This window comes from Hypomesus transpacificus, unplaced genomic scaffold, assembly GCF_021917145.1.
Source record: "Hypomesus transpacificus isolate Combined female unplaced genomic scaffold, fHypTra1 scaffold_116, whole genome shotgun sequence".
NCBI lineage: Eukaryota > Metazoa > Chordata > Actinopteri > Osmeriformes > Osmeridae > Hypomesus > Hypomesus transpacificus.
The window spans coordinates 72,862-89,058 of NW_025813700.1; the positions used below are offsets into that span (position 1 = coordinate 72,862).

The 16,197-nt window shown below is 42.6% G+C and overlaps 2 protein-coding genes and 1 pseudogene across 2 annotated transcripts; all 3 read right to left on the reverse strand.

The window, feature by feature from the left end:
- Positions 1-2,217, reverse strand: LOC124488050 (olfactory receptor 52K1-like). The gene is made up of 4 exons (XM_047050508.1): positions 1,995-2,217; positions 1,224-1,401; positions 725-1,031; positions 1-490 (listed from the first exon to the last, which is right to left on the reverse strand). Exons 1-4 carry the CDS (start codon positions 2,215-2,217, stop codon positions 119-121), a joined length of 1,080 nt encoding a protein of 359 aa, XP_046906464.1. The 3' UTR covers positions 1-118.
- A 1,523-nt stretch (positions 2,218-3,740) lies between these two features.
- Positions 3,741-5,972, reverse strand: LOC124488046 (olfactory receptor 6N1-like). Its single transcript, XM_047050502.1, has 4 exons — positions 5,750-5,972; positions 4,759-4,936; positions 4,257-4,563; positions 3,741-4,045 (listed from the first exon to the last, which is right to left on the reverse strand). The coding sequence occupies exons 1-4, from the start codon at positions 5,970-5,972 to the stop codon at positions 3,758-3,760; spliced, it is 996 nt and encodes a 331-aa protein (XP_046906458.1). The 3' UTR covers positions 3,741-3,757.
- A 1,523-nt stretch (positions 5,973-7,495) lies between these two features.
- Positions 7,496-15,088, reverse strand: LOC124488003 (annotated as a pseudogene).
- Between the last annotated feature and the right edge of the window lie 1,109 nt (positions 15,089-16,197).

Below are 16,197 nucleotides of genomic sequence, written 5' to 3' on the forward strand. Positions count from 1 at the left end.
CTTACATTACTTAAATCAGTATGCTTTATTAAATGTACCATAAAATATGTTGAATAGTGTAACCAATCTAATAACTATACATTCTTTATAATGTGTAATATTCCTTTTGTAAATGTTTTCAGTTTGTCTTCCTTCTCAGTAAATAGGTTATTAACACAACCTTAGGAAACACCTTTATGTCACACCTGACTCTAGTGTGTGTTTTTTTAGTGATGGAAGAGACTGTGTTGGGCTTCAGCAGGTCAATGCTTGTCCAGCGCTGGACCCAGCCTCTGAGCAGCTGCTTGATCTCCTTTGTCCTGAGGCAGTAGATGAAGGGGTTGATGAGAGGAGGGAAGAGAGTGTAGAAGAGAGTTGTGCCGATGCGGATGTCAGTGGGCAACACCAGGGACGGAATGAGGAAGCTAGAATAGACGACGAAACGGGGGATGTAGTAGATGAAGATGATTAACCCTTGAGTGGCACAGGTAGACAGGGTCTTCAGCTTGCCCTGGAGAGAACAGCACAGTTCAGTTAACAGAGAATACAACACTGTACGCGCCCTCTCTCTGCCCCGCTCTTTCTCTCTCTTCCTTTCCCCCCCCCCTCTCTCTCTCTCTCTCTCTCTCTCTCTCTCTCTCTCTCTCTCTCTCTCTCTCTCTCTCTCTCTCTCTCTCTCTCTCTCTCTCTCTCTCTCCCCCCCCCCCCCCCCCACACAAACACTTACACACACACTCACTCTCACCTGTAAGGTGGCCATCTTCATCACCGTGACAATGACACAGGCGTAGGACAAGATGATGATGGACAGGGGCCCGAGGAGGACAAACAGGGCCACAGAGGTAGTCTTCTGCACGAGGGCAGAGAAATCTCCACACCCAATCTTTGGGAGAGCGACCAAGTCACAGTAGATGTGCAGGATCTTGTTGGATTTACAGTAGTGGATCAGCCGGGAATATTCGGAGGTGGCAATGCCAGGGGTGGTATTTGCTGCCATCCAGGAAAGGATTGATATGCCTGTCATGATCCTATTGGTCATCAACACAGGGTACCTGTTGAGAGGGGGGGTGGAGGTTGTAGTAGGAAGAAAGGAAAGGGAATACTAGTAACATCACACTCCACTCCTTAATGCATATTTCACACTATCAAGATAAGTAACAACTAACTGTGCTTAGTGTAAAACAGTGTATTTGTGGATGATAACTTCAACCTAATTTAGAAAGTAATATAGATATTGCTTGTGCCTGAGAGGGAAGCAAATAGCCAGGCTGCGGTCCAGGGCCATGGTCATCATGATGAGGGAGTTCAAGGTGCCAAAGAAATGTATTATATGTGCTTGGATCATGCAGGTGTGGAAGCTGATAGACCCGTCGTTCCACCAGTAACGAGCGATGATTTTCGGCAGGGCTACAGTGTCGAAGCCTGGGAAACACAGAGACAGGTGGAACAAGAGCCCGAGCTGGTTCATTATCAGGTGCTGAGTCATGTTGGTCTAGTCTTTTCAGGTCGGAAAGATGGACAGAGGGGAGAGAGGATGCAGCAGAGAGAGAGAGAGAGAGAGAGAGAGAGAGAGAGAGAGAGAGAGAGAAAGAGAGAGAGAGAGAGAGAGAGAGAGAGAGAGAGAGAGAGAGAGAGAGAGAGAGAGAGAGAGAGAGAGAGAGAGAGAGAGAGGAAATATACTAACCTGAAAATACTTTTCTTCTCTCTAGGATTAACTTTCTTTGTAACCTTTAGTTCTATAAATATACTGTATGTATTGTTAGGATTCACTGTTAGATTTTTCTTTTGTATTTATTTTTCTTTTTAAATTCCCACTTACATATTATCTATTTTAGTTTCATTTTAATGTTTTAATAGTTTGGCTATCCAAAGACAATTTTTCATGTCAACAATGCAACATCAACATACAGGTTAATGTTACTGAGAGAAAGACAGGAAGAGGATAGGGGTGGCATGTTGGGCATTAAAATGCATGGAGAGAGGTAAGGATAAGGAGATCCCTCTGCCTGTCTTACCGATGTCAGAGAGGGCTAGACTGACCATGATGATGTACATGGGTTTCTGGAGGCTGTGTTCCACAGCAAACAGCACCACCAGCAGGGAGTTGCCCCCCACCGTGATCACATAGAGGAAGAGGAACAACCAGGCCGTCAGGTTGTAGTACTCAGGCTGGATACCTGGGAATCCCACGATGACAAACTCGGATGGCTGTGTAAAGGTGTTATTCCCCTGGTTCATGTTGAACAGCGGTGTTCCCTGTGAGGGAATACAGAAGCAGACAGATTATTAACAGAAGCAGAGAGAGAGATATATTAACATCAAATTCATTTTCATTTAGCAGACGCTTTTATCCAAAGCGATTTCCAAAACAGAGCTTTACAAAAGTGCATAGGTCACTGATCAAAAATAACAAAATAGCCCCAAACATTGCAGGTAGCCAAAACATGAAACATACATTGTGAGAAACTAAATAAGTCCCAAAGGGAAGAATCATAATAGCGGGTAGTTAAACAAGATACAATTAAACAACATGAACCTCAAAGTGCCAGGGTGAACCTGTGGAAAAAAGCTAACATTCACAGTCAGAGAAGACATGGAGGGGAGAACCTTCCCATTAAGAGTTACTTAGGCAGCTGGAGCTGAGTTGAATCTATCTTGTCTTCCAGTCCTTACCTCACCACACTCCACCCCCTGAGGTGAGTGAATGGAAACTCACACAGCCTATCTGTTTAATACAAAGCTTGACCAGCCAACAGCCAATCACTGGCCTGGATGAATGACATGATGTCATTGTTCAGGGGATTTGGAATATTTTAATATTAATTTGTAAAGGATTTCAGCAGTAATAACTGACATGATTAAGCACATAAACCTGATACTTATTAGAATCAAGTGTTCTAGATTAGGGTTGGAGCAGAAATCTCCAGGAAGGTAGCTCTGGATGGGCCAATCCTTTGATTTCTAAGACAACAAGCTGATGGTGACTGAACTTCACTGATGCTACGATAGTAGCAAAAAGTACCTGATATTCACCACACTTTATTTGGAATGTAAAGAACTTTACAAAATGGTTCAGACCACTGTTTGATTCTATCTCACTGAATTGCAAAGGGTATTTTGAATTGTCATTGTGTTTGACATTTTATTTAAAAGCAATGAAACACAAAATAAATTATTTCAGATTACTTTCTTGTCATAGTAGGAGTATTTTGAAGCATTGTGTTTCGAATTATTAATTCTGAGTTACAAAACAAATAAATAAAATGGAATAATTACAAATACATTTTTGATTAGTTGTTTTTGCAGTTCAGTTATGTGTAAGGATTGATAAGGGGTTTTGAATTGTTTTGCAAAGTAGGCCCAATCAGTGCCATGTCTCCCTTTGATTAAAGCCACCACACTTTATTGTTGAATTTATATATACTGCTACACAATGTAGCTCATCTTCGTTAAGGGACCTATGACACTCGGTCTTTAGCACTCACAGGTGGACCTTTAATATTTATTGTGTGTACTCCTGCTCTAGAACAACAACAACAGGATAATCAGGGGGAGAAAATCACATTACTTAAACCAGTATGCTTCATTAAATGTTCCATAAAATATGTTGAATAGTAGAACCAATCTAATAACCATACATTCCTTAAAGTAAATATGTATATTGTGTCATATTCCTTTTGTACATTATTATTATTTCAGTTTATCTTCCCTCTCAGTAAATAGGTTGTTAACACAACCTTAGGAAACACCTTTATGTCACACCTGACCCTAACGTGTGTTATTTAGTGATGGAAGAGACTGTGTTGGACTTCAGCAGGTCAATGCTTTTCCAGCGCTGGACCCAGCGTCTGAGCAGCTGCTTGATCTCTTTGGTCCTGAGGCAGTAGATGAAGGGGTTGATGAGAGGAGGGAAGAGGCTGTAGAAGAGAGTTGTGCCGATTCGGAGGTCAGAGGTCATCACCAGGGATGGGAGGAGGAGGGCAGAATAGACGACGAAACGGGGGATGTAGTAGATGAAGATGATTAACCCTTGAGTGGCACAGGTAGACAGGGTCTTCAGCCTGCCCTGGAGAGAACAGCACAGTGAGTTAGAGTTCAGTTAACAAAGAATACACTTCTCTCTCTGTCCTTCTCTCTGTCCTTCTCTCTGTCCTTCTCTCTCTCTCTCTCTCTCTCTCTCTCTCTCTCTCTCTCTCTCTCTCTCTCTCTCTCTCTCTCTCTCTCTCTCTCTCTCTCTCTCTCTCTCTCTCCCCCCACACACACACACTCACTCTCACCTGTAAGGTGGCCATCTTCATCACCGTCACAATGACACAGGCATAGGACAAGATGATGAGGGACAGGGGCCCGAGGAGGACGAGCATGGCGATTGAGACGGTCTTCAGCACGATGGGAGAGATATCTCCACAGGCCACCAGGTTGAGAGAGACCGTATCACAGTAGATGTGCAGGATCTTGTTGGGTTTACAGTAAGAGAGCAGCCGGGAATAGTCGGAGGCGGCAATGCCAGGGGTGATATTGGCAGCCAGCCAGGAAAGGATTGATATACCTGTCATGATCCTATTGGTCATCAACACAGGGTACCTGTTGAGAGGGGGGGTGGGGAGGTTGTAGTAGGAAGAAAGGAAAGGGAATACTAGTAACATCACACTCCACTCCTTAATGCATATTTCACACTGGCCAGATAAGTAACAACACAAACTGTGCTTAGTGTAAACAGTGCATTTGTGCATAGTAACATCAACCTAATTTAGAAAGTAACGTAGTAATTGCTTGTACCTGAGAGGGAAGCAGATAGCCAGGCTGCGGTCCAGGGCCATGGTCATCATGATGAGGGAGTTTAAAGTGCCAAAGTAGTGGATTATATGTGTTTGGATGATGCAGGTGTAGAAGCTGATAGACCCGTCGTTCGACCAGTAACGAGCGATGATTTTCGGCAGGGCTGCAGTGTCAAAGCCTGGGAAACATAAAGAGACAGGTGGAATAAAGCCCTTGCTGGTTCATTATTAGCTGCAGAAGGGAAGTCATGTCATGTAAAATGTAAATGTAAATGTTAGACTACTTTTTTCAGGTCAGAAAGATGGACAGAGTGAGAGAGGATGTAACAGAGAGAGAGACGAACTGTAAACATTTTAACTGCCAATCTGTGTCAACAAGGGAAATATACTAACTTAAAAGTATCCAAATAATTTTGGATTCCCCATCTCTTTATCTTTTGAATCATAACTTTTATTTACATATATATTCGGCTGTGCTTAGCTGTGAGATTTTTCTTAATTTTTCTATATTTATACATATTTTTTTTTTACATATCTGCTTTATATCTGTGTTATCTATCAGTTTAATATCCATTCACAAAAAGTTTGTCTATTCAAAGATTTTTGACATAACAAAAATACAATATATTGAGACACAGTGACACATAAAGTACTGTGCAGGAGTGTCACCCAAGATATTTTACATGAACATTGTCTTTTAATGTCTTCTTTTGTCATATGTATTTGTGTGGCAGTATAAAAGTTTAATTTTGCAGAAATGTTTGTTTCGTCTGATAATTTCATTATTTCTTAAAGCATTTTTGTTGTACTCAAAACAAATATTTTCCAAAGACTTTGCACAGTATTGCAATGTTTAAGTTTAGAGAAGTTTAGATTGCTATGTTAAGTTTGGAGAAAGAGAGAGGGAGAGAGAGAGAGGAAAGGGGTGGCAGGTTGGGCATTACGATGCATGGAGAGAGGCAAGGATAAGGAGATCCCTCTGCCTGTCTTACCGATGTCAGAGAGGGCCAGACTGACCATGATGATGTACATGGGTTTCTGGAGGCTGTGTTCCACAGCAAACAGCACCACCAGCAGGGAGTTGCCCCCCACCGTGATCACATAGAGGAAGAGGAACAACCAGGCCGTCAGGTTGTAGTACTCAGGCTGGATACCTGGGAAGCCCACGATGACAAACTCGGATGGCTGTGTAAAGGTGTTATTCCCCTGGTTCATGTTGAACAGCGGTGTTCCCTGTGAGGGAATACAGAAGCAGACAGATTATTAACAGAAGCAGAGAGAGAGATATATTAACATCAAATTCATTTTCATTTAGCAGATGCTTTTATCCAAAGCGATTTCCAAAACAGAGCTTTACAAAAGTGCATAGGTCACTGATCAAAAATAACAAAATAGCCCCAAACATTGCAGGTAGCCAAAACATGAAACATACATTGTGAGAAACTAAATAAGTCCCAAAGGGAAGAATCATAATAGCGGGTAGTTAAACAAGATACAATTAAACAACATGAACCTCAAAGTGCCAGGGTGTACCTGTGGAAAAAAGCTAACATTCACAGTCAGAGAAGACATGGAGGGGAGAACCTTCCCATTAAGAGTTACTTAGGCAGCTGGAGCTGAGTTGAATCTATCTTGTCTTCCAGTCCTTACCTCACCACACTCCACCCCCTGAGGTGAGTGAATGGAAACTCACACAGCCTATCTGTTTAATACAAAGCTTGACCAGCCAACAGCCAATCACTGGCCTGGATGAATGACATGATGTCATTGTTCAGGGGATTTGGAATATTTTAATATTAATTTGTAAAGGATTTCAGCAGTAATAACTGACATGATTAAGCACATAAACCTGATACTTATTAGAATCAAGTGTTCTAGATTAGGGTTGGAGCAGAAATCTCCAGGAAGGTAGCTCTGGATGGGCCAATCCTTTGATTTCTAAGACAACAAGCTGATGGTGACTGAACTTCACTGATGCTACGATAGTAGCAAAAAGTACCTGATATTCACCACACTTTATTTGGAATGTAAAGAACTTTACAAAATGGTTCAGACCACTGTTTGATTCTATCTCACTGAATTGCAAAGCGTATTTTGAATTGTCATTGTGTTTGACATTTTATTTAAAAGCAATGAAACACAAAATAAATTATTTCAGATTACTTTCTTGTCATAGTAGGAGTATTTTGAAGCATTGTGTTTCGAATTATTAATTCTGAGTTACAAAACAAATAAATAAAATGGAATAATTACAAATACATTTTTGATTAGTTGTTTTTGCAGTTCAGTTATGTGTAAGGATTGATAAGGGGTTTTGAATTGTTTTGCAAAGTAGGCCCAATCAGTGCCATGTCTCCCTTTGATTAAAGCCACCACACTTTATTGTTGAATTTATATATACTGCTACACAATGTAGCTCATCTTCCTTAAGGGACCTATGACACTCGGTCTTTAGCACTCACAGGTGGACCTTTAATATTTATTGTGTGTACTCCTGCTCTAGAACAACAACAACAGGATAATCAGGGGGAGAAAATCACATTACTTAAACCAGTATGCTTCATTAAATGTTCCATAAAATATGTTGAATAGTAGAACCAATCTAATAACCATACATTCCTTAAAGTAAATATGTATATTGTGTCATATTCCTTTTGTACATTATTATTATTTCAGTTTATCTTCCCTCTCAGTAAATAGGTTGTTAACACAACCTTAGGAAACACCTTTATGTCACACCTGACCCTAACGTGTGTTATTTAGTGATGGAAGAGACTGTGTTGGACTTCAGCAGGTCAATGCTTTTCCAGCGCTGGACCCAGCGTCTGAGCAGCTGCTTGATCTCTTTGGTCCTGAGGCAGTAGATGAAGGGGTTGATGAGAGGAGGGAAGAGGCTGTAGAAGAGAGTTGTGCCGATTCGGAGGTCAGAGGTCATCACCAGGGATGGGAGGAGGAGGGCAGAATAGACGACGAAACGGGGGATGTAGTAGATGAAGATGATTTACCCTTGAGTGGCACAGGTAGACAGGGTCTTCAGCCTGCCCTGGAGAGAACAGCACAGTGAGTTAGAGTTCAGTTAACAAAGAATACACTTCTCTCTCTGTCCTTCTCTCTGTCCTTCTCTCTGTCCTCTCTCTCTCTCTCTCTCTCTCTCTCTCTCTCTCTCTCTCTCTCTCTCTCTCTCTCTCTCTCTCTCTCTCTCTCTCTCTCTCTCTCTCTCCCCCCACACACACACACTCACTCTCACCTGTAAGGTGGCCATCTTCATCACCGTCACAATGACACAGGCATAGGACAAGATGATGAGGGACAGGGGCCCGAGGAGGACGAGCATGGCGATTGAGACGGTCTTCAGCACGATGGGAGAGATATCTCCACAGGCCACCAGGTTGAGAGAGACCGTATCACAGTAGATGTGCAGGATCTTGTTGGGTTTACAGTAAGAGAGCAGCCGGGAATAGTCGGAGGCGGCAATGCCAGGGGTGATATTGGCAGCCAGCCAGGAAAGGATTGATATACCTGTCATGATCCTATTGGTCATCAACACAGGGTACCTGTTGAGAGGGGGGGTGGGGAGGTTGTAGTAGGAAGAAAGGAAAGGGAATACTAGTAACATCACACTCCACTCCTTAATGCATATTTCACACTGGCCAGATAAGTAACAACACAAACTGTGCTTAGTGTAAACAGTGCATTTGTGCATAGTAACATCAACCTAATTTAGAAAGTAACGTAGTAATTGCTTGTACCTGAGAGGGAAGCAGATAGCCAGGCTGCGGTCCAGGGCCATGGTCATCATGATGAGGGAGTTTAAAGTGCCAAAGTAGTGGATTATATGTGTTTGGATGATGCAGGTGTAGAAGCTGATAGACCCGTCGTTCGACCAGTAACGAGCGATGATTTTCGGCAGGGCTGCAGTGTCAAAGCCTGGGAAACATACAGAGACAGGTGGAATAAAGCCCTTGCTGGTTCATTATCAGGTGCAGAAGGGAAGTCATGTCATGTAAAATGTAAATGTAAATGTTAGACTACTTTTTTCAGGTCAGAAAGATGGACAGAGTGAGAGAGGATGTAACAGAGAGAGAGACGAACTGTAAACATTTTAACTGCCAATCTGTGTCAACAAGGGAAATATACTAACTTAAAAGTATCCAAATAATTTTGGATTCCCCGTCTCTTTATCTTTTGAATCATAACTTTTATTTACATATATATTCGGCTGTGCTTAGCTGTGAGATTTTTCTTAATTGTTCTATATTTATACATATTTTTTTTTTACATATCTGCTTTATATCTGTGTTATCTATCAGTTTAATATCCATTCACAAAAAGTTTGTCTATTCAAAGATTTTTGACATAACAAAAATACAATATATTGAGACACAGTGACACATAAAGTACTGTGCAGGAGTGTCACCCAAGATATTTTACATGAACATTGTCTTTTAATGTCTTCTTTTGTCATATGTATTTGTGTGGCAGTATAAAAGTTTAATTTTGCAGAAATGTTTGTTTCGTCTGATAATTTCATTATTTCTTAAAGCATTTTTGTTGTACTCAAAACAAATATTTTCCAAAGACTTTGCACAGTATTGCAATGTTTAAGTTTAGAGAAGTTTAGATTGCTATGTTAAGTTTGGAGAAAGAGAGAGGGAGAGAGAGAGAGGAAAGGGGTGGCAGGTTGGGCATTACGATGCATGGAGAGAGGCAAGGATAAGGAGATCCCTCTGCCTGTCTTACCGATGTCAGAGAGGGCCAGACTGACCATGATGATGTACATGGGTTTCTGGAGGCTGTGTTTCACAGCAAACAGCACCACCAGCAGGGAGTTGCCCCCCACCGTGATCACATAGAGGAAGAGGAACAACCAGGCCGTCAGGTTGTAGTACTCAGGCTGGATACCTGGGAAGCCCACGATGACAAACTCGGATGGCTGTGTAAAGGTGTTATTCACCTGGTCCATGTTGAACAGTGGTGTTCCCTGTGAGGGAAAACAGAAGCGGACAGATTGTTAAACAGAAACAGAGAGACATTACAGTAATAATAATACGTTTTATTTAAAGGCGCCTTTCTCAACACTCAAGGACACCGTACAAATAAAATAAATAAAACAGCAAAAATACAGAATACAACAACATTACAACCAGCAGAAATAGGCAAAGTAATTGACATTTAAATGGAATATGCAGTTTTAAACAGATGGGTTAACACATTAACATCACATTCACAGATTCACAGTCAGAGACACTGAGGCAAATATGTTTCCATGATAGTTATTTAGTCAGCTGCTAAGTTGAATCTATCTTGTCTTCCAGTCCTTACCTCAACACCATTCTTTAAACAAATTGTTTGGTCCATGGTTCGCTCCTCTTTTGAAAATGTGCGCGTAACCTTAAAGCTCACAAACTGCAGCAGCAGCCAGCTGGTTATCAATAGAGAACTGACAATGCCAAAACAGAAACATAAATCGATACGTCAAATAAAGAGAGGAGGGGAAGAGGCCAGGAGCACATCAGGGGCCCAGAATATCAGCGATTTGTTTTTGAATAAAGGTGAGTGTTTAGCTAGCTGCACAGTCTGTGGTTCACGAGAAATAGCATAGCTCGCCTCGTCCAACATTAGTAATATAAGGCAGTGGTTCTCAAAGTGGGTTCCCCGGACCCCTAGGGTTCCGCGAGCCAGAGCCATAATGTAAAATTGTGCTGTATCAATAAAAAGTGAAAAAATATATGATATTCTACAGATGGGTGACCATTTGCACCAATAAAATAAGGGTATTGTGTCCATTTAAGAGCACAAAGGGTATGTTGAATGGGTGTTATGATTATGGGGGGGAGTCCTTGAAAAATGCTCTCCCCTGCAAGGGGTCCCTGGCCCTAAACACTTTGAGAACCTCTGATATGGGGAACTGAATGTTGTGAAAGAAAGTTCTGGTTCTTGATTCATCATCCCTGATATAGGGAACTGAATGTTGTGAAAGAAAGTTCTGGTTCTTGATTCATCATCCCTGATATAGGGAACTGAATGTTGTGAAAGAAAGTTCTGGTTCTTGATTCATCATCCCTGATATAGGGAACTGAATGTTGTGAAAGAAAGTTCTGGTACTTGATTCATCATCCCTGATATAGGGAACTGAATGTTGTGAAAGAAAGTTCTGGTTCTTGATTCATCATCCCTGATATAGGGAACTGAATGTTGTGAAAGAAAGTTCTGGTTCTTGATTCATCATCCCTGATATAGGGAACTGAATGTTGTGAAAGAAAGTTCTGGTTCTTGATTCATCATCCCTGATATAGGGAACTGAATGTTGTGAAAGAAAGTTCTGGTACTTGATTCATCATCCCTGATATAGGGAACTGAATGTTGTGAAAGAAAGTTCTGGTTCTTGATTCATCATCCCTGATATAGGGAACTGAATGTTGTGAAAGAAAGTTCTGGTTCTTGATTCATCATCCCTGATATAGGGAACTGAATGTTGTGAAAGAAAGTTCTGGTACTTGATTCATCATCCCTGATATAGGGAACTGAATGTTGTGAAAGAAAGTTCTGGTTCTTGATTCATCATCCCTGATATAGGGAACTGAATGTTGTGAAAGAAAGTTCTGGTTCTTGATTCATCATCCCTGATATAGGGAACTGAATGTTGTGAAAGAAAGTTCTGGTTCTTGATTCATCATCCCTGATATAGGGAACTGAATGTTGTGAAAGAAAGTTCTGGTTCTTGATTCATCATCCCTGATATAGGGAACTGAATGTTGTGAAAGAAAGTTCTGGTTCTTGATTCATCATCCCTGATATAGGGAACTGAATGTTGTGAAAGAAAGTTCTGGTACTTGATTCATCATCCCTGATATAGGGAACTGAATGTTGTGAAAGAAAGTTCTGGTTCTTGATTCATCATCCCTGATATAGGGAACTGAATGTTGTGAAAGAAAGTTCTGGTACTTGATTCATCATTAATGATGGCAAATCAATAGAGTTTCTCTTTCTTATAACTGAAAAACTCGAATACTGCCCAGGATGCATAGAGCCTAACGCCTATCATCCCTCAGAAACAGGAAATGGATCCAATTTGTTTACAGTAAGTACATGAAAAAATAAGGTTTGCATCCTTAAATGGAACAGGTACTGCCCCTCAAGAAAAAATTTCAAACTAAAAAATAACCCAATCCAATAACTAATTCCATTTTGCGTTGCCAATGGTTAAATAGGCTAATGTTGTGTATCATTAAATCATTGTTTAATTAAGTGTTTCTTTTTTAGTGTCCCAATCCTTATCTCTACAAGGCATAGGCCTTTTGTCTCTTGCCAGACTGTGACTGTATAGAGGAATATTTAAATACATACTTACTTTAATGGTAAAATGAATTTAACACATTTAAAAGGCAGTTTTTTCATGAAAATGCTGTGCAATGAACAGACTACGCCCCTAACTGATGCAGTGCTAAAGTGCAGCTAATCTTCTGATAGCCCAAATGCTAATGAACAATAAACAATAAGATAACAGCTATCCGACAGACAGGCCTGTGGTTGTGTATGGATGATTTGACTAGATGAAGGGAGTTGAGAGCAAACTGAGATATAAGGTAAGGGATTCCGGATGGAAGCTGACATTGCAAACCTGCCTTCTCTTATATAGAAACAGACCAAAGTTACATTTACATTTAGTCATTTGGCAGACGCTCTTATCCAGAGCGACTTACAGTAAGTACAGGGACATTTCCCGAGGCAAGTAGGGTGAAGTGCCTTGCCCAAGGACACAACGTCATTTGGCTCGGCCGGGAATCGAACTGGCGACCTTCAGATTACAAGCCCGATTCCCTAACCGCTCAGCCACCTGACTCCCGAAAGTTCCAATGATAGCTGCAAAATAACGAGGCAGTAATACAGCAGAAAGGCTCAAAGACAACCGTGACAAGGGACACAATATCGTTTATTCATTCAAACATGCTTTCATCCACGGTCATCTGTAAAGCCCTCGATATCGCAATGCAGCCAAAGGGCCGAAAGATTGAAGTGACATTCAAATCCATGTGATGGTTTGGGACCAGCGTTGAGGTATGTTTGGGGTTGGGCTCAGCTGTGAGGTGGGGCTGAGTGTGGGGCCATACCCACACATACCCTACCCCCTCCACCACGACCCCCCCCCCCCCCCACACACACACACAACCCCCTCACCCCCACCCTCCACCACCCCTCAGCCGCCCGTGGCGGGGACGGAGACCTTCCGTCCCACCGGGCGGCCCTGGCTGCTCCGGCGGGCTAGAGCGAGGCGGATCTCCTTGGTCCTGAAGCAGTAGATGAAGGGGTTGAGCAGGGGGGGCAGCAGGCTGTAGAGGACCATGAGGCCCATGCGCAGGTCCATGCTCAACTGGATAACGCCGATGACGTTGATGGTGTAGACGCAGCAGCGGGGGACGTAGTAGAGGGAGATGATGAAGAGTTGGCAGCTGCAGGTGGAGAAGGCCTTCCACCGACCCTGAGGGAGACCCGGGCAGGACACACACACACGCTGACTCTTACACAGGGACACGCGCACACACACCCGTGCTTACACTTACACAGGGACACATGCATACACGTGGTTATATTCACACAAACACACTCACTTATGTTGTTACACACACACACACACAATCACAAACATACATTCGCCTACTAGGGCTCACACACACAAATCACGGTGCCCCCACACACACACACACCCTCGCACAGGCTCACGTACACGAATCCGGGCGCACTTTTACCTGAGTGCTTTTGATCTTGGCCATGACGACGATGACGTGGACGTAGGATAAGAGGATGATGGAGAAAGGGAGCAGGAGAACAAACATGGCCACCGTGAAGGATACCGTGGTCTGGGGGGACACGTCCACACAGGCCAGTGTGTTCAAGGAGCGCGTGTCGCAGAAACAGCCGATGATGCGGTTGGATCCGCAGAAGGGCAGCTCGGCTGATTGGAAGCTGGTGATGGCCGGAGCGATGTGGGCCAACACCCAGGACACGAGGGTCAGACCGGTCATGGTGTTGTTGGTCATGATCTTAGGGTACCTGGTAGGGAGGTGGGGGGAGATTTACCAACAGAAATCCAAACATAAACCGAACTGAAAACTTGACAATAGAAAGGTGAAACACTGAAAGAAAATCGAACATGTAGCCACTGAGTCATGTCCATACATGCAGGAGCACTCACAAGCACACACTCTGTTGTCCCTGTTGTAATGTATTGTGTTGTTACGTGACGTGCTGTTGTGTGTGATGCGGTCATGAATCTGTGAAATGTTGATGCAAGATATTAGTTTCTAATGGATCTGCTGCATGATTGTGTAACTCACACTAAGTAGTAAATTATATAACGATTAACTCTTTAGAAAGGCCTGACCAGGGACCAGGGTTGTAAATTAGCTTATTGGCTAGAAACCTTTTTATGCAACCCATATGCAACATATTGTAATTTATGTATGTAAGAATGTGTGTTGCATTGTCCCTGACAAATAAACAAATAAATAAGCGTGGTGTGCCACACCACAAAATAAACTACAGGTGTGTATGTGTTCGTTTAGAGTACTGTGTGCATTTGCCTGTTAGGGAGAGGACTTGGTCAGGTCAGGTGTCATAGCAAAGCGGTTTGTCTGTCTTACAAGAAAGGGAAGCAGATAGCCAGGTAGCGGTCCAGGGCCATGGTCATCATGATGAGGGAGTTCAAGGTGCCAAAATAATGGAGCATCTGCTTCTGGAACAGGCAGGTGGTGAAGGCGATTGCCCCGTCATCCCACCAGTAGCGAGCGATCAGCTTGGGGACGCCCACAGTAGAATAGCCTGGTCACAAAACAACATGACGTTTACCATAAAGTTCCCACACAATGAACACACTAAACCATAAACAGCCCCAGTCATCCAGCTCCTAAAAACAACATTGACAATTTTTTTTTTTTGTGGGTTTCAATGTGAAAGAGGTGTGGCAACCATTGTATAATGTTAGAGTAAGATCTAAAGAATGAAACAAAAAGACAGTCCCTACTAGAAAACCACACAGCCAGACCTTCTGCTAGCAAGAGAGACAGCCGTGCTTGCCCTGTATTCCCTAAAAATAAAATCCCACTGCCTGCCTTACCGATGTCAGAGAGGGCCAGACTGACCATGATGATGTACATGGGTTTCTGGAGGCTGTGTTCCACAGCAAACAGCACCACCAGCAGGGAGTTGCCCCCCACCGTGATCACATAGAGGAAGAGGAACAACCAGGCCGTCAGGTTGTAGTACTCAGGCTGGATACCCGGGAAGCCCACGATGACAAACTCAGTCACACGCGTGTAGTTCTCAAGCTGCATTCTGAAAAAGGAGAAATAGAAACTGCTGATGGCACCGTAGCATAATGCAACTGTCAACTGTATTTACAATAACAACAATAGTTACATGGCCATCAATAGATGAAGAAGAGGCACGATTTTGTCATTTCATTCTAAATTGAGTATTTTAAGCTTAGTCACGTTCCCATGTCAAAGCTTTGCTTGTTAGATTATTACTTTTCGCTTTAGTAAAGTCAACTCAACATGAACACAAATGTAACTGTACTAAATTAAACAACGTTTTTTTTGCGACCCCCTGCAAATGTAGATTTCAGGTCTCCATCAGTAAACAGTAAATTACATTCACAGACAACAGTGCACCTTTTCTCTTCAACACCTGAATGGTTGACGGTCATCAGAGGGCGAGCTCACACTCAAACAAGCATGTCGCTGATATACTGTCACAAACACACTCGTCATTCAGCACACCACCAATAAGCTACGTGTGTGTGTGTGTGTGGACTGGTTAGCCTCACAGCACTCTGTGGCATGCCTTGAGGATACGTTTGACAAGGTCACAGTGTCCATAAATTGGCATTAATCTGAAATGTTTATTTTTGTCAATTAAAGTGTGAATAATTACACACAACTAAATTTTAAAAAGACATACGTGGCCCTTTTGCACAGATGCCCACAGATCAGCTTCTATTTTCAACATCTAATATACAGTTGTGTCTGTAACATAAGGTGAAGCTCTCCATTCACAAAGAATGACTTCATGGGCCAGGGCTTCCTATGTAAAGCAGGCAGGCGGGCATTCAAGTATTCTGTTCCTGTTTGATTGAAGGTGACCCCGAATGAAAAAACAAGGAATATGACCTTCTGTGACCTTTACCCTTTTTGAAAAACTCTGCCCTAGTCACGGTTTAACAGTGTCATCGTCATCATTATCTGGAACAAGTGTTATGAGTTTGCATCTGTGTGTGTGCGTGGAGGCCCGAGGTAGGACGTGTAAAAAATATTGGCTCAGCAAGTTAATGATTTTGGAAGGAGAGAGGAGATGGAGGAGATGGGGGTTGGAGGGCTGTTTACCCAGTGATCTGGAACAGAGGGGAGAGAGGTCAGGATCATATCCAGGTCTGCTAGACAGT

What these genes read in the sequence shown, in the direction of transcription:
- LOC124488050 (XM_047050508.1), bottom strand. Translation starts at nt 2,217, where the DNA reads ATGAACCAGGGGAATAACACCTTTACACAGCCATCCGAGTTTGTCATC. An exon ending in TCTAGCCCTCTCTGACATCG is followed by an intron (nt 1,402 to 1,994) that starts GTAAGACAGGCA and finishes TGTGTTTCCCAG; the next exon opens with GCTTCGACACTGTAGCCCTG. An exon ending in TGAAGATGGCCACCTTACAG is followed by an intron (nt 491 to 724) that starts GTGAGAGTGAGT and finishes TGTTCTCTCCAG; the next exon opens with GGCAAGCTGAAGACCCTGTC.
- LOC124488046 (XM_047050502.1), bottom strand. Translation starts at nt 5,972, where the DNA reads ATGAACCAGGGGAATAACACCTTTACACAGCCATCCGAGTTTGTCATC. An exon ending in TCTGGCCCTCTCTGACATCG is followed by an intron (nt 4,937 to 5,749) that starts GTAAGACAGGCA and finishes TATGTTTCCCAG; the next exon opens with GCTTTGACACTGCAGCCCTG. An exon ending in TGAAGATGGCCACCTTACAG is followed by an intron (nt 4,046 to 4,256) that starts GTGAGAGTGAGT and finishes TGTTCTCTCCAG; the next exon opens with GGCAGGCTGAAGACCCTGTC.